The sequence below is a fragment of the Oncorhynchus clarkii genome, chromosome 19 (genome assembly GCF_045791955.1).
Source record: "Oncorhynchus clarkii lewisi isolate Uvic-CL-2024 chromosome 19, UVic_Ocla_1.0, whole genome shotgun sequence".
Classification (NCBI taxonomy): domain Eukaryota; kingdom Metazoa; phylum Chordata; class Actinopteri; order Salmoniformes; family Salmonidae; genus Oncorhynchus; species Oncorhynchus clarkii.
This window is the reverse complement of record NC_092165.1, coordinates 59,418,097-59,443,096: the sequence shown is the minus strand read 5'-3', so window position 1 is coordinate 59,443,096 and position 25,000 is coordinate 59,418,097. Positions and strand designations below refer to the sequence as shown.

The 25,000-nt window shown below is 41.1% G+C and overlaps 2 protein-coding genes across 2 annotated transcripts in view; one reads left to right on the top strand and one right to left on the bottom strand.

Moving 5' to 3' along the window:
• The window catches only part of LOC139374381 (dnaJ homolog subfamily C member 27), a 14,092-nt gene extending 4,671 nt beyond the window's left edge, over positions 1 to 9,421 (bottom strand). The window contains exons 1-3 of the mRNA XM_071115432.1: positions 9,043 to 9,421; positions 753 to 835; positions 433 to 502 (exon numbers count right to left, since the gene is read on the bottom strand). Coding sequence (XP_070971533.1) covers positions 433 to 502; positions 753 to 835; positions 9,043 to 9,129 — 240 coding nt within the window. The 5' untranslated portion in view covers positions 9,130 to 9,421. The remainder of the gene's footprint in view (positions 1 to 432; positions 503 to 752; positions 836 to 9,042) is intronic.
• Positions 9,422 to 23,658: 14,237 nt separating this feature from the next.
• The window catches only part of LOC139374380 (protein EFR3 homolog B-like), a 41,802-nt gene continuing 40,460 nt past the window's right edge, over positions 23,659 to 25,000 (top strand). Inside the window, exon 1 of the mRNA XM_071115431.1 lies at positions 23,659 to 23,756. The gene's annotated coding sequence lies outside the window, so the exon portion shown is untranslated. The remainder of the gene's footprint in view (positions 23,757 to 25,000) is intronic.

The following is a 25,000-nucleotide window of genomic DNA, read 5'->3' as shown; positions in this document are numbered from 1 at the left end:
GTGTGTCAGATTTATATATATATATATATATATATATATATATATATATATATATATATATATATACATACACGTATTACTTATTTTCCACCATAATTTGCAAATAAATTCAGAAAAAATCCTACAATGTGATTTTCTGGATTTTTTTTCTCATTTTGTCTGTCATAGTTGAAGTGTACCTATGATGAAAATTACAGGCCTCTCGCATCTTTTTAAGTGGGAGAACTTGCACAATTGATGGCTGACTAAATACTTTTTTTGCCCCACTGTATATATATATATATATATAAATAAAGAGAGAGAGAGAGACTGGCCTCTTGGTGGCAGGATGCATGTCTGGACATGAGGGCGCAGACGTTTATGTGATCTGACATGTAAAACACGGTGTTCCAGTATGTAGATCCAACATGACCGAGGTTGTAAGGTACTGACCTCGTAGAAGAAGGGGTGTCCTGCCATGTCAAAGATGTTCACTTTGATCTCCCTGTCACGCACCTGGACTCTGACGGACAACAAACGCTCAAAATCAGTCACACACCGACTTCAGAAGTCTCCACATCAGTGGTTCTCAACCAGGAGAACTAGTAGGATTACTGATAAAAAATGAACATGGTTGAGAACCACTGCTCTACAGTACACTGGTCTCCTTTATCTGGAATCATCTGACAGCAATGGAACTGAACTGTGCATATTTGGTCTACAAATTAGTTAATTATTTTTTTATTTATTCATCATCATTGGGGTCAACTTACTTGGTGACCCCATAGTCAATCCCTATGGTGGCCAGATACTTGGGCACAAACCTCTTCTCACAGTATCGCTTGATGATGCAGCTCTGCAATGAAGAAACAACGAGCTGTATCAACTAGGGTTAGATAAGAGCAACATTACACATGTAAACTAAAGTCACAATTCATTCTCTGCAGCAGTGGCCTGTGAATGAATGAGTGTTCATTGGTGATGGTAAGAATTCATTCATTGGCTTCCCTTGCTATTCAAAATGGCACCTAGTCGCACCATTGTTGTTGTTCCCGCTGGCTGCTTGGCCTTATTAGGTGGGTCATGTTAAGTATAGCACAGTGGATTTTCAAATCAACCTTTAAATTGCCGATACTTCCTCAATTCCAGACTTGAAAGGAAACATCTTCTAAACATCCATGTCTAGTTGCAGGGAGGTTCGTTTGAATTTAGAGAACGCTCTGTTATTAATAAAATAAATCATTGAATTTAGAGAATGCTGTTATTAATAAAATAAATCATTGAATTTAGAAAATGCTCTGTTATTAATAAAATAAATCATTGAATTTAGAGAATGCTGTTATTAATAAAATAAATCATTGAATTTAGAGAATGCTGTTATTAATAAAATAAATCATTGAATTTAGAGAATGCTGTTATTAATAAAATAAATCATTGAATTTAGAGAATGCTGTTATTAATAAAATAAATCATTGAATTTATAGAATGCTGTTATTAATAAAATAAATCATTGAATTTAGAGAATGCTGTTATTAATAAAATAAATCATTGAATTTAGAGAATGCTGTTATTAATAAAATAAATCATTGAATTTAGAGAATGCTGTTATTAATAAAATAAATCATTGAATTTAGAGAATGCTGTTATTAATAAAATAAATCATTGAATTTAGAGAATGCTGTTATTAATAAAATAAATCATTGAATTTAGAGAATGCTGTTATTAATAAAATAAATCATTGAATTTAGAAAATGCTGTTATTAATAAAATAAATCATTGAATTTAGAAAATGCTCTGATATTAAAATAAATAAACATGTTTTGCTCCAGGAAGTAATCCAACAATGTTGTACGCCTCCATCTTGTTTATTTCAAATATTGTCTCCATCCACTTTTTATTTTTATTTTTACGGAGATACAATTTCTAAATTCAAACGAGCCTACTGAAACTAGACATGGAAGTCTAGAAGACATGTTGTCTTCCAACTTGGAAATTGAGGAAGTACCGTCAAGTTATATGGTGCTACAGTTACCTACCTAATAATGCCTATCGGCCAGCTGGAACAGCACTGACGGTCTGATTAGGTGATATTTTTATGGCTACCCTAGCTGGCTGGCATACTGTGGAGGAGGACATATCAGTGTTGAATACAGTCTTATTGATAAGACAGTAATACACAATTCATTTGTATAAACAGCCTGAAACGAATGCCTGCAAAATCGTGTAAACGTCGCTTACAAGCCAGAATGTTGATTAAACCTTTAAGAGCCAGTTGGTCCTGTATATGTTTCCTTCTGCACCGAGGTAAAATTAGTTTTACATTGGATATTCGATTCTCTCATCAATAGCTATTGAACCAAGCATGCCATGAAAATGTTAAATACTGAATCTGTGGATGGAGAACAAATCGACACCTTTAATGTGTAAATCTTTTAAAAGGATCAAAAATAAAGTGTATTGTTTTCCATCCTCCCCTGGTTCAGAATATACCCTGTTCATTGTCATGGCATGATTGGTTCATTTGCTATTGATGAGAGAGAACAGAATATCCAATATAAAACTAGGCTTAACTATTCCTACCTGCTGTCTTGGGTACACAATACTTTGCTGTGGATATTTTGTCAAAGATCTAAAGCAGCTGAAGCACAAACTGCACAGATAACCGGTAGAGTAAGTCTAAATGGTATTTTTATTCAACAGTCTGGCTAGTAATGTCAGAAACATTTACACAATTTCGCAGGCATTAGTTTTCAGGCTGTGTTGAATATTGCATTAAATCATTTACATGCTGCTGTCCAGTGGAGGCATTTGCTCCGGCTACCCCTCGACATCTTCACGCTTTTGAAATGTGGGTCAAAAGGAAAATTAAAGTATTATCGGAGTGTTTTCTCCTCTCACCGGAATCCTCCTTGCTAGCTAGCGGGAGTGACATCGGTAGACTGCTGAACACATGCCCTCATCGTCGTGAACAGAACTGCGGGAAAACAGTGCCCGGGACACTGTCAACTGGTGTAAAGAAATAGCTAGCTACCGTTGTCGACCCCACTCTTTCTTCTGTGGTATTTAACGGCGGCTGGCTGGCAACAGTGACGTGCGTATAATGTGACAGATTTACTAGCTTTACTTTCAGTGTTAGCAGGTCGGGTAACACACTAGTGGCAGAATGAGTATCATACAGATCATTTGTTGTGGGAGTAATTTGTTACATGAGAGTAATGGGAAAGTTAGGCTAATTACATGGGAGTAATGGGAAAGTTAGGTTAATTACATGGAAACAATGGGAAAGTTAGGCTAATTACATGAGAGTAATGGGAAAGTTAGGTTAATTACATGGGAGTAATGGGAAAGTTAGGTTAATTACATGGGAGTAATGGGAAAGTTAGGTTAATTACATGGGAGTAATGGGAAAGTTAGGTTAATTACATGGGAGTAATGGGAATACCCTACGTCTGTACCCTACTCGGGGGAGTGGTCACGTTAAACCACGCCTAGTCGTGTGTTTCTATAGAATCATAAAGAGGGGTTCCTGCAGATGCAGGAATGCCCAGAATTGCAGCCCCCAATTGCACCCTTCTCGGAGGCGCTCAAAGACGGCGGCATGAGAGGTTGTAATATTTCTAGCTGAGGAACAATTATGGTTTTCTCACAAAGTTTATAGTTTTAGACTGCAGTTGCGATATTTTTTTTCTCCACAAAACAATGACATCTAACCATACAATGTAGCTATTTTGAATAATTGTGTAATTAATCAAACCATTGAAATATATTTTTGACGATTTCCAACGAACAAGCTAGCTATCGAAACGTTTCAGCGTGTGCCGTTAAGTTAGCCTGCTAACGTCTTCATAGCTAGAAGCATGTAATCAGGACATGACCAGACTGTTGCTGAGATAATGGAAACTTCCAAGGAGAAAAGAGCCATTGTTGAAACTCACTAATATGCTTGCAGTGTAAAAAAGGGGGGTGAATGCGATTCATACCCGAATACCCCAACCAAGGAGCAACTTCCAAAGAAGCTGAGAAGTGAACCATCAATGAGCCAGCTTCAGGACAACATCGTCCGCATCCTCACGGCTAAAATCACAGAGAGCACAGATGACATGGATTTGGTGTAAAAGAACACTGTCAGTATCGTTAACCTGAAGAAATCGATTGATTTCAATGCTGAGGAAGTAAAAACTCTGAAGCAGCAGAACTCAACATTGAACATTCAGGTTGCCAAGCAAGAGAAGAAACTCACTGAAATGGAGTCAAAGGTTAACGAGAATGACCGGTATGGAGTCTTCGAATTTATGGAATAGCAGAAAAATCTGACGAGAACATCAAAGCAAGAGTGAAGGACATTTGCAGGGCAATAGTCCCGGAAGAGGAGCGAAATGTTGTTGCAGGTTCCCTGGATGTAGTGCACCGCCTGGGTAGGCTGAGAGATGGGGAAAACAACCAGCCACCACGACCATGGTGAGATTCATCTCCAGGACAGCGAGGGACATGACATGAAAAAGTGCAAAGAAAAATGAGTATTTAAAGAAGAACAACCTGAGGTTCAAGAAGGATCTGACAGCGTTTGACAAAGAAGCTCGGAATCGTCTGTGGCCGATGATTGAGAGAGCAGGAAGGAAGGGAAAAGTACATACAAAAGCTAAGGCTTTTGTTATTGGAAGGGAAATTCACGCTGATGCCTAGCTTGTTGACTGCTGGATTTATCAAGTGAGTTGTGCAAGTTTTATTTTCATCTGATAAAACTTTATATTACTTGAGGAAAGAGCATTGTTTGTGAGCCAAACATTTTTTTTATATATATATATTTTATTATGGCAGGGAAATTCGCAATGACACTTAATGTTAGCTGGACGGCTATTCGTTTTACCGATCTACGGTACAATGTTATTTACAATTGTATAAAAATATATATAATTTAGGTCAACCACTTGCGTGGACTGTTTTTATTTGCAACTAGTAAGAACTTTCATTTTTGTGAGAACCCGGTTCATGTGAACGTATACAAGTTTAATATTCTTTATTTAGTCACTGTGATAGGAAATGTCCATTTCTGTTTTTTCTATTAATGCCAGGGGAATCTGTCATATTTTGAAAAGGAAATCTTTATTTTTGTATTGTAAGGGTAAGAGTGCCGACTTTTACGTCATTCAAGAAACTCATGCCTGTTCCACAGATACTGCGTTTTGGAAGAGTCAATGGGGGAATGATATTTGGTTTTCGTTTGGTACTAATGGGTCAGCAGGTGTCGCTAATTTTAAAAGGCAACTTTAAGGGTCATATATTGAGTCATGAAGCAGATCATACAGGCAGATGGATTATACTATTGGTAGAGGTCAACCACGTTCAATTCATTGTTGTAAATACTTATGCTTCCAAAACCAAGTCAAGTAACTGTATTTTATTTAGAGACATTGAGAGGAAAATAAGTCAAATTATGTCTACATTTCCATTAGCCAAAGTAATATGGGGTGGAGATGTTAACACACATGATAATCTAGATAGATGTCCTCCTACGGATAGCAATTCTGTTTGTGAGATAAGGAATATATGTCTAAGGTTAAGTGTTCTAGATATTTGGAGACATAAGAACCCAAGATAAGATTATGTTTGCATGGAGTACCAAAGATGTGTCTATACAATCCGGTATTGATTTCTGGCTGATACCTGAAGATTTGGCCGACAAGGTTGATACAGTCTCCATTGAACCATCGATTTTAACAGACCACAAAGGGATCTCAGTAAAGATAAATATGCATGGTTTGTCAACCAAACAGTTAGTCAAAGTTACTGGTAAATGAACAAGACTTTACTAGAGAACAAAGTATTTAAGAAGGAAGTAGCAGGAATTATTGATAAATACTGGAATTGTGCCTGTGTTATGAATACTTTTGGAAGTTACTGGGACCTAATGAAATTTGATATAAGGCTTTTGGCTATTTTAATGGTGAAAGAAATTGCTCGTTCCAAGAGAGAGAGAGAATATGACATCATAAAGGGAATAATGGATTATACTAAAAAAAAAACTGAACTAACTAATCAGGAAGTACTGGAACTATCATCATTGCAAATGCAGTTAGACTGTATCTATGAGGAAAAGGCCCGGGGAGTGTTTGTAAGATCAAGACGAAAATGGATGGAAGAGGGAGGGAAAAAAAATATATATATATTTCTTTAATTTAGAAAAAAGGGCAGGCGAAAAGACTTCCATATGTAAATGAATGATTAATAATGACCCCAATGAAAATACAAAATAAATCTCAGCATGTTGCCCAGTTTTATCAGAATCTGTATACATCAGCCCAGTCAACTTCCAATATGGATCCTTTCTTAGACACTGCAGCAAACATTGCTAAGAAGGTAGATCATGATTTCAGGTATTGTGGTCATGATGAGTTATCTGAAATTGAGATAAAATACTGTATTAAAAGCCTTAAGGACAATAGGTCCCCTGGAAATTATGGTTTAATAAGCGAGTTTTATAACGCATTCAATGATAAATTGATTATTTTCATTCTTACTATGATCCAAGAATCAATAGACAAAGGGGAGTTACCGGCTTCCTTAAAGCAAGGTGTAATTACTTTGATTCCCAAACCTAATAAGGATACTCTTTATATAGACAACTGTAGGCCCATTAGCCCGTTGAATAATGATGGGAAATTGTTTGCCCTTGTATTTGCTAAGAGGTTGAAACAAGGCTTGCAGCATATAATTGATGAAGAACCATGTGGTTTTATGCATGGTCGACACATTAGTAATAACATCAGGTTGATCTTAGATATGATTGACTATAATGTCCTCATTCTTGATGATAGCTTTCGCATGTTTGTTGATTTTATTGAAGCTTTTGACACTGTAGAACATGAGTTTATGTTCAAAGCAATACGTTTTTTAGGGGGGTTTGTTAATTATTTTTTTTTAAAGCAGTTCAAACTTTATATAGTGGTTGTACTAGCTCTGTAAAACTAGCTCACGGGACATTTGATATTGGCCGTGGCATTAGGCAGGGCTGCCCAATCAGTCTATTTTTATTTGTTACTCAAATTATGGCTCTTCATATCAAGAAATTGAATTTTCAAGGTGTTTCAGCACTTGGCAATGAATTTAAACTATGTCAACTGGCTGATGATACCACCACATTTTTAAGAGACAGGAATGAGGTTTCTAAAGCAGTTTCCTGTATTGAAGACTTTTCCTTAGTTTCGGGTTTGAAAATGAATATCAATTAAGTTAGTCTTATTTCCACTCAAGGATAGTGTTTTAAAGGAAGTATATGTTATCCCAATCAAATATAAAGTTAATTATCTTGGAATTATTTATATGCAAGGATGAAAAAAAGGAGTGAATTAAACTTTAACCCCATTAATGAGAAAACAAAGAAGTTGAGAGATATTTTGTTATGCGGTCGGGGTTTATTGTCCAAAGATGAAGGGATTATCCAGATCAGTTTATGTATCGTTATCACTTGAATTATCCCGTAAAATTGTAAAGGACTTAGATAAGATTGTTTATCATTTTATTTGGAGGAACAAGCCTCACTATCGGCGAAAAGATATTCTCACTAATACCCAAGAACACCGAGGTCTCTAAATAATACTTATAAAATAAATTGGATTCTGAAGTATGTTAAGAAGCAGAAAAGTATCTGGAATATCTTCCCTAAGTATTTATTTGACTGAGTTGGTGGTTTAGAATTTTTTGCTTCGATGTAATTTTGATGTTGATAAAATCCCAGTAAAGTTGGCCAAATTCCATAAACAGGAAATTTTAGCTTGGATGTTAGCGTATAAACACAATTTTCCCCTCACAGATACTTTATATGTAACAACAAAGATATATGATTTTAAAAATAAGTATTTTTTTCCGTAACTGGTTTGAGAATAAAATTATTTTGGTTGGTCACTTACTGAATGAGGATGGATATCTACTCTATATATCTACTCTCATATGGGGAATTTCTTGATAAGTTTAAAATTCCAATAACCCCGAAAGAATATGCAATTGTTTTTGATGCGATTCCAAGGGGGGTTGTATCTCTTTTAAATCCCTCTGTGGTTGATGTAAGTAACATAGATTTACATGAAAATATATTCATTAGCAATATTAACATCAAAGATAATTGTAGTAATAAAACAGATTAGGAATGTTGTTTGTGATACTACAATTCCCTCAGCAAGATACTTTTGGTCAGATATCTATGGCGATTAACAATGGGGGAAAACATGGACAATTGCTAACAAATATTGTATCAGTAACAAAGTAAAGGTAGATTGATTTAAAATGTTACATAGAATTTATCCTGTGAAACATGTTTTGGAAAGAATCAAGCTAAATATTGACTATAAATGTGATTTCTGTGGAATGGAGGAGACCATTTTGCCTGTTTTATAGCAGAATGTTTTGGATTGACATACAGTATTTCTTACAACAACAAAATAGGACCGGTTGTACTATTGAATGGTTTTGATATAATTATTCATTTCAGAAATTCTGACATAGTAGTATATTTAATTTAACTGCTAATAATTATCATATTCACAAATACAAATGGTCCATTTCAAAACCAAATTTTTTTCACTTTTTAAATGAATTTAAACAATACTTTAACTCAAATGAAAAACACAAAAAGAAAATTAAAACTTGTTGTATTATTAATTAATATGTTTTGTTTGTTTAGGATTCCTGGAATTGTAAATAGTTTGTATGTATGTTAAAATATATACATATATATTATTTATTTTATTTATTAACAATATCAACAAACAAAAGAGGAATAGTCACATGCAAACAAGCATACATAATAACTATTTACATTGCCAGGAATATATACATATATACAATTACACCCTTCTCGGCAGGTGGTGACATTGGAATGACTCAATAACACCATCTGCCGGCTTTTGGGCTATAGCAGAGATCGTCTGGGCTACATTATAACGCCAAGGGCTTTGGCTGCAGCAATTTAACGTTACTCCCTGGCTCATTCATACTGTACATATGTACATATACCTGATACTAGTTTGGGTACAGCAGAATAGCTGACATAAACGTTAGTTGACTCACCTTGCCCACCTCGGCATTGCCAAGGCTGATCACTTTTACACGCAGTGATTTCTTGTTCTCACGTCTCTTCTGCACATTCGTGTCCATGCTGCTGATATTTAGCTATGTTAAATAATGTGGTTTGTTTGTTTATTTTTTACGTCGTCGTCGATGATGTTGGCTGTGAAGCTGGAATTCCACTAAAGTTAGATTTGTACAGTACGCTCCGCCTTAACTGGCTAGTAGACATTTACTCAATCTTAAAACAACCTCGTTTACAATTGTATAAGCCGCGCATCGTTATAGATCTGAATAAATATTAGATAAGCTATTCTGGACGAGTGAGACATGTATTTGTTGGGTTAGCTATCTAGCCTTCTTTGCTATCGCCGCTGTTTTGCACAGCTTTGTCTGTCAATTTCTTATTCGCGGAAGCAGATTCGTTATGAAGTCAGATTTTAAATACAGAACTCAGTTATGTTTCTATACATTTAATTAATAATCATACACAGCTGTTTGTATATCATGAAAAAGTACATTATCTACAGCGAGTTCATCTTCATATAAACGTCGTTTTTTTTAACAATAGATTTTAAAGAGTAAAATCTGTTTTAACGCTGGAAGCAGTTTCTATGGCAACAGCGAGTCATGACAGCAGATTCGCGATGTTTCCTTGCACTGAAACGTGAATTATTTTGTGTGTGTTTATTTAATGTATTTGACCACTTTTAAAACACAATATAACCACACATGTGAATCGAGTACAATGCCATTATTTTCCATTGTGGTCATGAAAATACATGAAAACAAAATACATGGCCTTCAGAAAGTAATCAACACCCCTTGACTTTTTCCACACATTTTGTTGTGTTACAGCCTGAATTTAAAATGTATTACATGTTTTTAAATTGTCACTGGCCTAAACACAATACCCCATAATGTCAAAGTGTAATTATGTAAAAAAAAAAAAAAAAAAAATACAAATTAATAAAATATTAAAAGCTGAAATGTCTTGAGTCAATAAGCATTCAACCCCTTTGAAGTTCAGGAGTAAAAACGTGCTTAACGAGTCACATAATAAGTGCCCAGATCATCTCCACTACCATGGGATGTATTGTATCCTCCAGTCTTAACGAAGAGGGCCTCCTCTGGAGGGAAGGTCTGCTGCCTGATTCTCCACACTGTATTTCTCTGAGTGATGTAAGGTGTCTGTTAGCCCAAAGCAGTAGTTCCCTTGATGTGTGCAACCATGGTCCGTATCAAATCTAATTTTATTTGTCACATACGCCAAATACAACAGGTGTAGGTAGACCTTACAATGAAATGCTGAATACAACAGGTGTAGTAGACCTTACAGTGAAATGCCGAATACAACAGGTGTAGTAGACCTTACAGTGAAATGCTGAATACAACAGGTGTAATAGACCTTACAATGAAATGCTGAATACAACAGGTGTAGGTAGACCTTACAATGAAATGCGTACTTACAAGCCCTTAAACAACAATAAACAACAAATGAAAATAAAAGTATCAAATAATTAAACAGCAGCAGTAAAATAACAATAGCGAGGCTATATACAGGTACCGGTACAGAGTCAATGTGCTGGGGCACCGGTTAGTCGAGGTAATTGAGGTAATATGTACATGTTGTCCTCTAAGTACTGTGGGGAAGTGCCGGAGTGCAATGTGAACCGCCTTAAGCTCCAGTACGTTGATGTGAGCTATTGTCAATAGTGCTGACCATATACCATTGACCCCTGACTGGTTCAATACTGCTCCCCATCCCTGAAGGGAGGCGTCTGTGGTCAAAGTCATCTGAACTGCATCTAAGAGAACTCCACTGGGAGTTTAAAGTGCTAGACACCTTCATTGTATTGCTCAATCAGCAACTCATTGAAATTGTCCGTTTTTTGTGTTTGTCCCATCTGGGACATAGATTGTGTCTGTAGTAGCATTGCTGTATGGGCTGTACAACATGGACCTCAGCAGCTAGAAGGCCAAGGAGCCTCTGACTCTCTAGCACGGTTACCTGTTTTCTCAGTTTAAATGTCAAAATAACAATTTGTCAATGATACCATTCTTTCTGGAGAGAGTGTTGCTCGCATGATTTGAGTGTCCAGTGTCCAGGAAGTGCCCAGGATCTGAGTGTCCAGTGTCCAGTGTTGAGTGCCCAGGAAGTGCACACACTGAATGGGGACCAGAAAACAATTTTCCAAGTTCATTGTTAGTCCCAACTCGGAGATGTGATGTGAGACCATGGATGTGTGTGCCAAAGCTTGGCTTTGTGTCCCTGCACATATCAGCCAATCGTCTAAGTAGTTCAGGACCGTGACTCCTCTTTGGCGATGGGGAGCTAGCGCTGCACTTATTCACTTTATGAGGGTCGAACGAAAGACCGAAAGGGTAGAATGTCCAACTGAAAAATATGTTTTTCAAAGGCAAATCTCTGGTATTTTCTGTGTGCTGGTAGTTTCAAGAGCCTATACACACACATTCAAATATATTTAGTACTGTAGATACGGTATGTGGTAGTGGTGGAGTAGGGGCCTGTGTTGTGAAATATGTGAATGTATTGTAATGTTTTTTAAATTGTATAAACTGCCTTAATTTAGCTGGACCCCGGGAAGAGCAGCTGCTGTATTGGCAGCAGTTAACAGGGATCCATAATAAATACAAATCACCAACAAACTACAACATACCAAGAAAGTCGTGAAGAGGGCACGACAACGTCTTTTCCCCCTAACGAGACTGAAAAGATTTGGCATGGGTCCCCAGATCCCCAAAAGGTTCTACAGCTGCACCATCGAGACCATCCTGACCAGTTGCATCACTACCTGGTATGGCAACTGCTCAGCATCCAACCGTAAGGTGCTAGAGGGTACTGCGTACAGCCCAGTACATCACTGGGGCCAAGTGTCCTGCCATCCAGGAACTACAGTGCCTTGCGAAAGTATTCGGCCCCCTTGAACTTTGCGACCTTTTGCCACATTTCAGGCTTCAAAAATAAAGATATAAAACTGTATTTTTTTGTGAAGAATCAACAACAAGTGGGACACAATCATGAAGTGGAACGACATTTATTGGATATTTCAAACTTTTTTAACAAATCAAAAACTGAAAAATTGGGCGTGCAAAATTATTCAGCCCCTTTACTTTCAGTGCAGCAAACTCTCTCCAGAAGTTCAGTGATGATCTCTGAATGATCCAATGTTGACATAAATGACTAATGATGATAAATACAATCCACCTGTGTGTAATCAAGTCTCCGTATAAATGCACCTGCACTGTGATAGTCTCAGAGGTCCGTTAAAAGCGCGGAGAGCATCATGAAGAACAAGGAACACACCAGGCAGGTCCGAGATACTGTTGTGAAGAAGTTTAAAGCCGGATTTGGATACAAAAAGATTTCCCAAGCTTTAAACATCCCAAGGAGCACTGTGCAAGCGATAATATTGAAATGGAAGGAGTATCAGACCACTGCAAATCTACCAAGACCTGGCCGTCCCTCTAAACTTTCAGCTCATACAAGAAGAAGACTGATCAGAGATGCAGCCAAGAGGCCCATGATCACTCTGGATGAACTGCAGAGATCTACAGCTGAGGTGGGAGACTCTGTCCATAGGACAACAATCAGTCGTATATTGCACAAATCTGGCCTTTATGGAAGAGTGGCAAGAAGAAAGCAATTTCTTAAAGATATCCATAAAAAGTGTCGTTTAAAGTTTGCCACAAGCCACCTGGGAGACACACCAAACATGTGGAAGAAGGTGCTCTGGTCAGATGAAACCAAAATTTAACTTTTTGGCAACAATGCAAAACGTTATGTTTGGCGTAAAAGCAACACAGCTCATCACCCTGAACACACCATCCCCACTGTCAAACATGGTGGTGGCAGCATCATGGTTTGGGCCTGCTTTTCTTCAGCAGGGACAGGGAAGATGGTTAAAATTGATGGGAAGATGGATGGAGCTAAATACAGGAACATTCTGGAAGAATAGATAGAGTCTGCAAAAGACCTGAGACTGGGACGGAGATTTGTCTTCCAACAAGACAATGATCCAAAACATAAAGCAAAATCTACAATGGAATGGTTCAAAAATAAACATATCCAGGTGTTAGAATGGCCAAGTCAAAGTCCAGACCTGAATCCAATCGAGAATCTGTGGAAAGAACTGAAAACTGCTGTTCACAAATGCTCTCCATCCAACCTCAATGAGCTCGAGCTGTTTTGCAAGGAGGAATGGGAAAAAAGGTGGCAAAAAAGGTGGCAAAAGGTCGCAAAGTTCAAGGGGGCCGAATACTTTCGCAAGGCACTGTACCAGATGATAAAGGCAAATTGGTAAGGAACCTGTTGTTTTACATACAGGATTCTATAGAGAAGCTTTGGTCTATGAATCTTTTCCTCTGTGGCTTCATTAACATTGCTAATGTCTTCTCCCTCAGAATGTCTGGGATCGGACACTTCAAATTGAGTTCCTACTGGCGTCTATTCCACAAGTCACCACCGACTTAGATGTTGAAATGCCTATTTACTCTGTTCCATCTCACTGTGCATTCCACTGTCTCATCGGCACAGCCAGGCAATTTATAAACTCGATCTCCACTATAAAAAAAGCATCTAGACATTATCTCACCTTTGTTTTAGACTAGCATTTAGTTTTCAACAGCGGAGATTTGTTTAAATCTTGCTGTCTGTCTCTCCAACATCTGCAACATTGTTTCAATACTAATGAACGTATTGGCTACTAGCCCTGCCTAAGAGACGAGCAAGGCCTATACACAGTAGGCTACTAGCCCTGCCAAAGAAACTAGCAAGGCCTATCCACAGTAGGCTACTAGCCCTGCCAAAGAGACTAGCAAGGCCTATACACAGTAGGCTACTAGCCCTGCCAAAGAAACTAGCAAGGCCTATCCACAGTAGGCTACTAGCCCTGCCTAAGAGACTAGCAAGGCCTATACACAGTAGGCTACTAGCCCTGCCAAAGAAACTAGCAAGGTCTATCCACAGTAGGCTACTAGCCCTGCCTGAGAGACTAGCAAGGCCTATCCTCTAGCCCTGCATTGATTGGAATAGAGTTTGTTATTATGTTGTGTGACATCACAAAGTGTTCACATTGAGTACCCTATATAGTGGGAGGGTCTAAAGTAGTGCACTCTGTAGGGAATAGGGTACCCTTTGGGACACATAAAACAGAGTGCACTACTTATTGATTTTAGTCAGCTCTTGTCATACTTTTGTCCCTGTAGCTACACATGTTACACCCTGGCCGAGACTAAACTCTGTACCAGTACCAGACATCCGACCACACCACTATGGGTTTACACTAAGAGCAGAGGAGCTTTGGATACACAGCTTCTTTCAGTCCAGGGAAAACATTTATATTTCATCTTTCATCATCACCATTATTCCTCTCCTCTTCCCTTCCCTTCCCTCCTCTCCTCTCCTCTCCTCTCCTCTCCTCTCCTCTCCTCTCCTCTCCTCTCCTCTCCTCTTCCCTCCTCTCCTCTCCTCTCCTCTCCTCTCCTCTTCCCTCCTCTCCTCTCCTCTCCTCTCCTCTTCCCTCCTCTCCTCTCCTCTCCTCTCCTCCCTCCTCTCTCCTCTCCTCTCCTCTCCTCTTCTCTCCTCTCCTCTCCTCTCCTCTCCTCTCCTCTTCCCTCCTCTCCTCTCCTCTCCTCTCCTCTCCTCTCCTCTCCTCTCCTCTGTCTCCTCTCCTCTTCTCTCCTCTCCTCTCCTCTTCCCTCCTCTCCTCTCCTCTCCTCTCCTCTTCCTTCCTCTCCTCTCTTCTCCTCTCTTCTCCTCTCCTCTCCTCTCCTCTCCTCTCCTCTCCTCTCCTCTCCTCTCCTCTCCTCTCTCTTCTCTTCTCTTCTCTTCTCTTCTCTTCTCTTCTCTTCTCTTCTCTTCTCTTCTCTTCTCTTCTCTTCTCTTGGCCAAGCAGCAACCATGGACAGCTGCACCTCAAACAATGGAAACCAGGGTTATAAACTGAGCCAATCACATTGGGAGCCAATCACATTGCTCCATCAATCAATCACTTAGGAACACTCAATTAAGGCAAAAACATGCACAGTAATTAAGGGCATTCGTCACACCTGTAACACACGTTCATGGCGAGAGTCCAAAATCAGTCCCATATCTGTGCGTGCTGTATAACTAACTCCTATGGTCGTTGGTTGATATGCTATGTTGAGTTGGCTATACAGCAGCAGATCTGGGATTCTAGTAATAAGTCTTCCAGGGAATAGAGCTACCAGGGAAAAGGTATACAAGGGAATAGAGCTACCAGGGAATAGAGCTACCAGGGAATATAGCTACCAGGGAATAGAGCTACCAGGGAATAGAGCTACCAGGGAAAAGGTATACAAGGGAATAGAGCTACCAGGGAATAGAGCTACCAGGGAATAGAGCTACCAGGGAAAAGAGCTACCAGGGAATAGAGCTACCAGGGAATAGAGCTACCAGGGAATAGTGCTACCAGGGAATAGGGCTACCAGGGAATAGGGCTACCAGGGAATAGGGCTACCAGGGAATAGGGCTACCAGGGAATAGGGCCACCAGGGAATAGAGCTACCAGGGAGAAGGCCTGCAGTATGGGCTTCCAGGGAATAGGGCTACGAGGGAATAGGGCTACCAGGGAATAGGGCCACCAGGGAATAGTGCTACCAGGGAGAAGGCCTGCAGTATGGGCTTCCAGGGAATAGGGCTACCAGGGAATAGTGCTACCAGGGAATAGTGCTACCAGGGAATAGGGCTACCAGGGAATAGGGCTACCAGGGAATAGGGCCACCAGGGAATAGAGCTACCAGGGAGAAGGCCTGCAGTATGGGCTTCCAGGGAATAGGGCTACCAGGGAATAGGGCTACCAGGGAATAGGGCCACCAGGGAATAGTGCTACCAGGGAGAAGGCCTGCAGTATGGGCTTCCAGGGAATAGGGCTACCAGGGAATAGGGCTACCAGGGAATAGGGCCACCAGGGAATAGTGCTACCAGGGAATAGGGCTACCAGGGAATAGGGCTACCAGGGAATAGGGCTACCAGGGAATAGGGCCAACAGGGAATAGTGCTACCAGGGAGAAGGCCTGCAGTATGGGCTTCCAGGGAATAGGGCTACCTGGGAATAGAGCTACCAGGGAATAGAGCTACCAGGGAATAGTGCTACCAGGGAGAAGGCCTGCAGTATGGGCTACCAGGGAATATAGCTACCAGGGAATAGGGCCACCAGGGAATAGTGCTACCAGGGAGAAGGCCTGCAGTATGGGCTTCCAGGGAATAGGGCTACCAGGGAATAGGGCTACCAGGGAATAGGGCCACCAGGGAATAGTGCTACCAGGGAATAGGGCTACCAGGGAATAGGGCTACCAGGGAATAGGGCCACCAGGGAATAGTGCTACCAGGGAGAAGGCCTGCAGTATGGGCTTCCAGGGAATAGGGCTACCAGGGAATAGGGCTACCAGGGAATAGGGCCACCAGGGAATAGTGCTACCAGGGAATAGGGCTACCAGGGAATAGGGCTACCAGGGAATAGGGCTACCAGGGAATAGGGCCACCAGGGAATAGTGCTACCAGGGAGAAGGCCTGCAGTATGGGCTTCCAGGGAATAGGGCTACCAGGGAATAGGGCTACCAGGGAATAGGGCTACCAGGGAGAAGGCCTGCAGTATGGGCTTCCAGGGAATAGGGCTACCAGGGAATAGGCTACCAGGGAATAGGGCCACCAGGGAATAGTGCTACCAGGGTAAAGGGCTACCAGGGAATAGGGCTACCAGGGAATAGGGCCACCAGGGAATAGTGCTACCAGGGAGAAGGCCTGCAGTATGGGCTTCCAGGGAATAGGGCTACCAGGGAATAGGGCTACCAGGGAATAGGGCCACCAGGGAATAGTGCTACCAGGGAATAGGGCTACCAGGGAATAGGGCTACCAGGGAATAGGGCTACCAGGGAATAGGGCCACCAGGGAATAGTGCTACCAGGGAGAAGGCCTGCAGTATGGGCTTCCAGGGAATAGGGCCACCTGGGAATAGAGCTACCAGGGAATAGAGCTACCAGGGAATAGGGCTACCAGGGAGAAGGCCTACAGTATGGGCTACCTGGGAATAGAGCTACCAGGGAATAGAGCTACCAGGGAATAGGGCTACCAGGGAGAAGGCCTACAGTATGGGCTACCAGGGAATAGGGCTACCAGGGAATAGAGCTACTGTATGGGCCACCATGGAGACAGGGTTATTGAAACAATAGTGGATCTTATCTGTACTTTGCTCTCTGGTGATGAGAGGATTGAGCATGTGTTGTTGACGTTTGAGAGAGAGAGAGTGGAAACTGAGCTGCACTTCCTAATCTCCTGCCAAATGTATGACCATATTAGAGACACATATTTCCCTCAGATTACACAGACCCACAAAGAATTCAAAAGCAAATCCAATTTTGATAAACTCCCATATCTACTGGGTGAAATACCACAGTGTGCCATCACAGCAGCAATATTTGTGACCTGTTGCCACGAGAAAATGGCAACCAGTGAAGAACAAACACCATTGTAAATACAACCCATATTTATGTTGATTTATTTTCCCTTTTGTACTTTAACTATTTGCACATCATTACAATACTGTATATAGACATAATGTGACATTTGAAATGTCTTTATTATTTTGGAATTGTTGTGAGTCTGTTGACTGTACATTTTTTATTGTTTCTTTCACTTTTGTTTATTGTCTATTTAACTTGCCTTGACAATGTTAACATTCTGTATGTTTCCAATGCCAATAAAGCCCCTTAAGTTGAAATTGAATTGAGAGAAAGAGAGAGAGAGACTAACCAGCTAAGTGAGTGAAAAGAGGGAGGGAGGGAGGGAGCGAAGGAGGGAGGGAGGTGTGAGAAAGTGTGAAAACAGACGGAGGGAAGGAGGGAGCGAAGGAGGGCGGGAGGGAGGTGTGAGAAAGTGTGAAAACAGAGGGAGGGAGGGAGGGAGGCATGTCAGTTTGGTGAGAGGAGTGAAAGTAGCCAAGGCTCAACTCAGTCCTCCAACAACACCAGGCTGCTATAGAGCACTCAGTCTTTCTCTCTCTACCCCTGCATTTTTCAGACACCCCATCCTCTCTTCCATTCTTCATCCTCTCCTTCCTTCCTCTATCGATGGCTTGGTGACCTCTGGTCTGCTTGTCACTTCCTGAGCCCTTTGACCTTTAACCCCAGGGAGCGCCGGGAGACCAGCAATTCCTCAGGACAAGATGCCCCTGACCCTCCACGGTCTCCCTTGTCTCCCTCGTCATCTCCCCCGCCTCCCGTCTCTTCCCAGGCTGCATGGTGTGCCCATGCCCCATCTGCCCATTCCTCCTGGCCTCTGCCAGGGGCCTCAGAGGCTGCTGCTGGACTGCACCTCTATCCTGGACCATCTCCCGGTCTCAGGTAGGTACCCTCTGACCTCTCACCTCTCACAGGACAATCTCTCATTCTCAGGTAGGTACTCTCTGACCTCTCACCTCCCACAGGTCAATCTCCCGGTCTCAGGTAGGTACCCTCTGACCTCTCACCTCCCACAGGACAATCTCTCTGTCTCAGGTAGGTACCCTCTGACCCCTCACCTCCCACAGGACAATCTCTCATTCTCAGGTAGGTACCCTCTGACCTCTCACCTCCCACAGGACAATCTCTCATTCTCAGGTAGGTACCCTCTGACCTCTCACCTCCCACAGGACCATCTCCCTGTTTCAGGTAGGTACCCTCTGACCCCTCACCTCCCACTTGGTACAGACGTCATTACAACATCTAGTGTTGATTTACATTTGATTGAGTTGTCAACTACAGTAATTCAATGAGAAATCAATAAACATTTGAACCATGTCACTGAATTAAGGGTAAAAGTTGATTGGTCAAAAACTCCTTTATGTTGATTACTTTTTTTGCATATCCAATCAGTATTCCACATTGATTTAACATCATCACATAGATTTTTGTTGTTGTTGTTGTTGTTGTTGTTGTTGATGTTGAAATGAAGTGGAAACAACATCGATTCAACCTATTTGTGGCCCAATAGGCTGTCTCAGGTAGGAACCTTCTGACCTTTAACCTAATCTCAAATCCAAACCAAATGTCATTTGTCACATAAACGTGTTTAGCATCATTACACAGCTTTATTACCCATACAATACAATACAATACACCACTGTTGGGTGTCATATGAGATTTACAATGTGAAAAGGGGAGTAGAGAGAAAAGCAGGTAGGTTTTCATCATATACTCCTTCAATTTCACCCGTATTTCAATAGTATGTCTTTGTGAGGTGTTGCTGTATGTGGACAGTTAGGTTGTCTAGTTGTTGCTGTATGTAGACTGATAGGTTGTCTAGTTGTTGCTGTATGTGGACTGTTAGGTTGTCTAGTTGTTACTGTATGTGGACAGTTAGGTTGTCTAATTGTTGCTGTATGTAGACTGTTAGGTTGTCTAGTTGTTGCTGTATGTGGACTGTTAGGTTGTCTAGTTGCTGCTGTATGTAGACTGTTAGGTTGTCTAGTTGTTGCTGTATGCAGACTGTTAGGTTGTCTAGTTGTTGCTGTATGTAGACTGTTAAGTTGTCTAGTTGTTGCTGTATGTAGACTGTTAGGTTGTTGCTGTATGTAGACTGTTAGGTTGTCTAGTTGTTGCTGTATGTAGACTGATAGGTTGTTGCTGTATGTAGACTGTTAGGTTGTCTAGTTGTTGCTGTATGTGGACTGTTAGGTTGTCTAGTTGTTGCTGTATGTGGACTGTTAGGTTGTTGCTGTATGTGGACTGTTAGGTTGTCTAGTTGTTGCTGTATGTAGACTGTTAGGTTGTCTAGTTGTTGCTGTATGTAGACTGTTAGGTTGTCTAGTTGTTGCTGTATGTGGACTGTTAGGTTGTCTAGTTGTTGCTGTATGTAGACGGTTAGGTTGTCTAGTTGTTGCTGTATGTTAGGTTGTCTAGTTGTTGCTGTATGTAGACTGTTAGGTTGTTGCTGTATGTAGACTGTTAGGTTGTCTAGTTGTTGCTGTATGTAGACTGATTGTTGCTCTAGGTTGTTAGTTGTTGCTGTATGTAGACTGTTAGGTTGTCTAGTTGTTGCTGTATGTGGACTGTTAGGTTGTCTGTAGTTGTTGCTGTATGTGGACTGTTAGGTTGTCTAGTTGTTGCTGTATTGCTGTATGTTGCTGTATGACTGTTAGGTTGTTGCTGTATGTAGACTGACTGTTAGGTTGTCTATGTTATTGTTGCTGTATGCTAGTTGTTGCTGTATGTAGACTGTTAGGTTGTTACTGTATGTGGACTGTTAGGTTGTACAGTTGTTGCTGTATGTATACTGTTAGGTTGTCTAGTTGTTGCTGTATGTAGACTGTTAGGTTGTCTAGTTGTTGCTGTATGTGGACTGTTAGGTTGTCTAGTTGTTGCTGTATTTAGACTGATAGGTTGTTGCTGTATGTAGACTGTTAGGTTGTCTAGTTGTTGCTGTATGTAGACTGTTAGGTTGTCTAGTTGTTGCTGTATGTAGACTGTTAGGTTGTCTAGTTGTTACTGTATGTAGACTGTTAGGTTGTCTAGTTGTTGCTGTATGTGGACTGTTAGGTTGTCTAGTTGTTGCTGTATGTGGACTGTTAGGTTGTTGCTGTATGTGGACTGTTAGGTTGTTGCTGTATGTGGACTCTTAAGTTGTTTCTGTATGTAGACAGTTAGGTTGTTGCTGTATGTAGACTGTTAGGTTGTCTAGTTGTTGCTGTATGTAGACTGTTAGGTTGTTGCTGTATGTAGACTGTTAGGTTGTCTAGTTGTTACTGTATGTGGACTGTTAGGTTGTCTAGTTGTTGCTGTATGTGGACTGTTAGGTTGTCTAGTTGTTACTGTATGTAGACTGTTAGGTTGTCTAATTGTTGCTGTATGTGGACTGTTAGGTTGTCTAGTTGTTACTGTATGTAGACTGTTATGTTGTCTAGTTGTTGCTGTATGTGGACTGTTAGGTTGTCTAGTTGTTGCTGTATGTAGACGGTTAGGTTGTCTAGTTGTTGCTGTATGTAGACTGTTAGGTTGTCTAGTTGTTGCTGTATGTAGACTGTTAGGTTGTTGCTGTATGTAGACTCTTAGGTTGTCTAGTTGTTGCTGTATGTAGACTGTTGTTTGTACAGTTGTTGCTGTATGTAGACTGTTATGTTGTCTAGTTGTTGCTGTATGTAGACTGTTAGGTTGTCTAGTTGTTGCTGTATGTAGACTGATAGGTTGATGCTGTATGTAGACTGTTAGGTTGTCTAGTTGTTGCTGTATGTGGACTGTTAGGTTGTCTAGTTGTTGCTGTATGTGGACTGTTAGGTTGTCTAGTTGTTGCTGTATGTGGACTGTTAGGTTGTCTAGGTGTTGCTGTATGTGGACTGTTAGGTTGTACAGTTGTTGCTGTATGTAGACTGTTAGGTTGTCTAGTTGTTGCTGTATGTGGACTGTTAGGTTGTACAGTTGTTGCTGTATGTAGACTGTTAGGTTGTTACTGTATGTGGACTGTTAGGTTGTCTAGTTGTTGCTGTATGTAGACTGTTAGGTTGTCTAGTTGTTGCTGTATGTAGACGGATAGGTTGTTTCTGTATGTAGACTGTTAGGTTGTTGCTGTATGTAGACTGTTAGGTTGTCTAGTTGTTGCTGTATGTAGACTGTTAGGTTGTTGCTGTATGTAGACTGTAGACTGTATGTATACTGTTAGGTTGTTGCTGTATGTAGACTGTTAGGTTGTTGCTGTACGTAGAATGTTAGGTTGTTGCTGTATGTATACTGTTAGGTTGTCTAGTTGTTGCTGTATGTAGACTGTTAGGTTGTCTAGTTGTTGCTGTATGTAGACTGTTAGGTTGTCTAGTTGTTGCTGTATGTAGACGGATAGGTTGTTTCTGTATGTAGACTGTTAGGTTGTCTAGTTGTTGCTGTATGTAGACTGTTAGGTTGTCTAGTTGTTGCTGTATGTAGACGGATAGGTTGTTTCTGTATGTAGACTGTTAGGTTGTTGCTGTATGTAGACTGTTAGGTTGTCTAGTTGTTGCTGTATGTAGACTGTTAGGTTGTTGCTGTATGTAGACTGTTAGGTTGTTGCTGTATGTAGACTGTTAGGTTGTTGCTGTACGTAGAATGTTAGGTTGTTGCTGTATGTATACTGTTAGGTTGTCTAGTTGTTGCTGTATGTAGACTGTTAGGATGTACAGTTGTTTCTGTGTTATTATAGTGCTGTCCTGTGAGTGGAGTTGAAGCAGATTACCTCTGACTGAGCTGCTTCACATGGAAGGGATCTTTAGGCCAGAGCCCTGTGGGAGGCAGCCAACAACTCCCACACTGCTCTCTGGCACAACTGGCTGAAATTGGTCTAATTTTACACAACAACATGGAAGCCTTGGTGATCTTTTAACTGGGTACTGTAGGTGTGTCTGGAACACAAATGGTCTGGAACATCCCCTTAGAGACGGTCTGGAAAAGGCTGTGGATGAGTTTACTGTGATGCTGTGGTTGAGGATACTGTGATGCTGTGGATGAGGTTACTGTGATGCTGTGGATGAGGATACTGTGATGCTGTGGATGAGGTTACTGTGATGCTGTGGATGAGGATACTGTGATGCTGTGGATGAGGTTACTGTGATGCTGTGGATGAGGATACTGTGATGCTGTGGATGAGGTTACTGTGATGCTGTGGATGAGGATACTGTGATGCTGTGGATGAGGTTACTTTGATGCTGTGGATGAGGTTACTGTGATGCTGTGGATGAGGTTACTGTGATGCTGTGGATGAGGATACTGTGATGCTGTGGATGAGGTTACTGTGATGCTGTGGATGAGGATACTGTGATGCTGTGGATGAGGTTACTTTGATGCTGTGGATGAGGTTACTGTGATGCTGTGGATGAGGTTACTGTGATGCTGTGGATGAGGATACTGTGATGCTGTAGATGAGGTTACTGTGATGCTGTGGATGAGGTTACAGTGATGCTGTGGATGAGGATGCTGTGATGCTGTGGATGAGGTTACTGTGATGCTGTGGATGAGGTTACTGTGATGCTGTGGATGAGGATGGTATAGTGTGTGTGGATGAGGATGCTGTGGATGATGTTGATGAGGATACTGTGATGGTGGTGCTTGCACCCTCCTGTACTTCCTGTTCACCCATGACTGTGTGACCACACACGCCTCCAATTCAATCATCAAATGTGCAGACGACACAACAGTAGTAGGCCTGATTACCAACAATGCCGAGACGGCCTACTGTGAGTGTGGTTCCAGGAAAACAACCTCTCACTCAACATCAACAAAACAAAGGAGCTTATCGTGGACTTTAGGAAACAGCCGTGGGAGCACCCCCCCCATCCACATTGACGGGACCGCAGTGGAGAAGGTGGAAAGCTTCAATTTTCGCGGCGTATACATCCCTGACTAACTGAAAAGGTCCACCCACACCGACAGTGTGGTGAAGAAGGCGCAACATCCCCTCTTCAACCTCAGGAGGCTGAATAAATTTGGCTTGGCACCTAAAACCCTCACAAACTTTTACAGATGCAAAATTGAGAGCATCCTATCGGGCTGTATCACTGCACCGCCTGGAACCGCAGGTCTCTCCAGAGGGTAGTGAGGTCTGCCCAACACATCACCAGGAGCAAACTACCTGCCCTCCAGGACACCTACAGCACCCGATGTCACAGGAAAGCCAAAAAGATCATCAAGGACAACAACCACCCGAGTCACTGCCTGTTCACCCCGCTATCATCCAGAAGGTGAGGTCAGTACAGGTGCATCAAAACAGAGAGACTGAAAAACAGCTTCTATCTCAAGGCCATCAGACTGTAAAACAGCCATCAGTAGCACGTTAGAGGCTGCTGCTCCATATATACATGGACTTGAAATCACTGGCCACTTTAATAATGGAACACCAGTCACTTTAATAATGTTTACATATTTTGCATTACTCATCTCATATGTTTATACTGTATTCTACTCTACTGTATTTTAGTATTTTCCGCTCATCCAAATATTTCTATGTTCTTAATTCCATTCATTTACTTTAGATGTGTGTTTTATATATATATATATATATACAGTGCCTTGCGAAAGTATTTGGCCCCCTTGAACTTTGCAACCTTTTGCCACATTTCAGGCTTCAAACATAAAGATATAAAACTGTATTTTTTTGTGAAGAATCAACAACAAGTGGGACACAATCATGAAGTGGAACGACATTTATTGGATATTTCAAACTTTTTTAACAAATCAAAAACTGAAAAATTGGGAGTGCAAAATTATTCAGCCCCTTTACTTTCAGTGCAGCAAACTCTCTCCAGAAGTTCAGTGAGGATCTCTGAATGATCCAATGTTGACCTAAATGACTAATGATGATAAATACAATCCACCTGTGTGTAATCAAGTCTCCGTATAAATGCACCTGCACTGTGATAGTCTCAGAGGTCCGTTAAAAGCGCAGAGAGCATCATGAAGAACAAGGAACACACCAGGCAGGTCCGAGATACTGTTGTGAAGAAGTTTAAAGCCGGATTTGGATACAAAAAGATTTCCCAAGCTTTAAACATCCCAAGGAGCACTGTGCAAGCGATAATATTGAAATGGAAGGAGTATCAGACCACTGCAAATCTACCAAGACCTGGCCGTCCCTCTAAACTTTCAGCTCATACAAGGAGAAGACTGATCAGAGATGCAGCCAAGAGAACCATGATCACTCTGGATGAACTGCAGAGATCTACAGCTGAGGTGGGAGACTCTGTCCATAGGACAACAATCAGTCGTATATTGCACAAATCTGGCCTTTATGGAAGAGTGGCAAGAAGAAAAACATTTCTTAAAGATATCCATAAAAAGTGTCGTTTAAAGTTTGCCACAAGCCACCTGGGAGACACACCAAACATGTGGAAGAAGGTGCTCTGGTCAGATGAAACCAAAATTGAACTTTTTGGCAACAATGCAAAACGTTATGTTTGGCGTAAAAGCAACACAGCTGAACACAGCT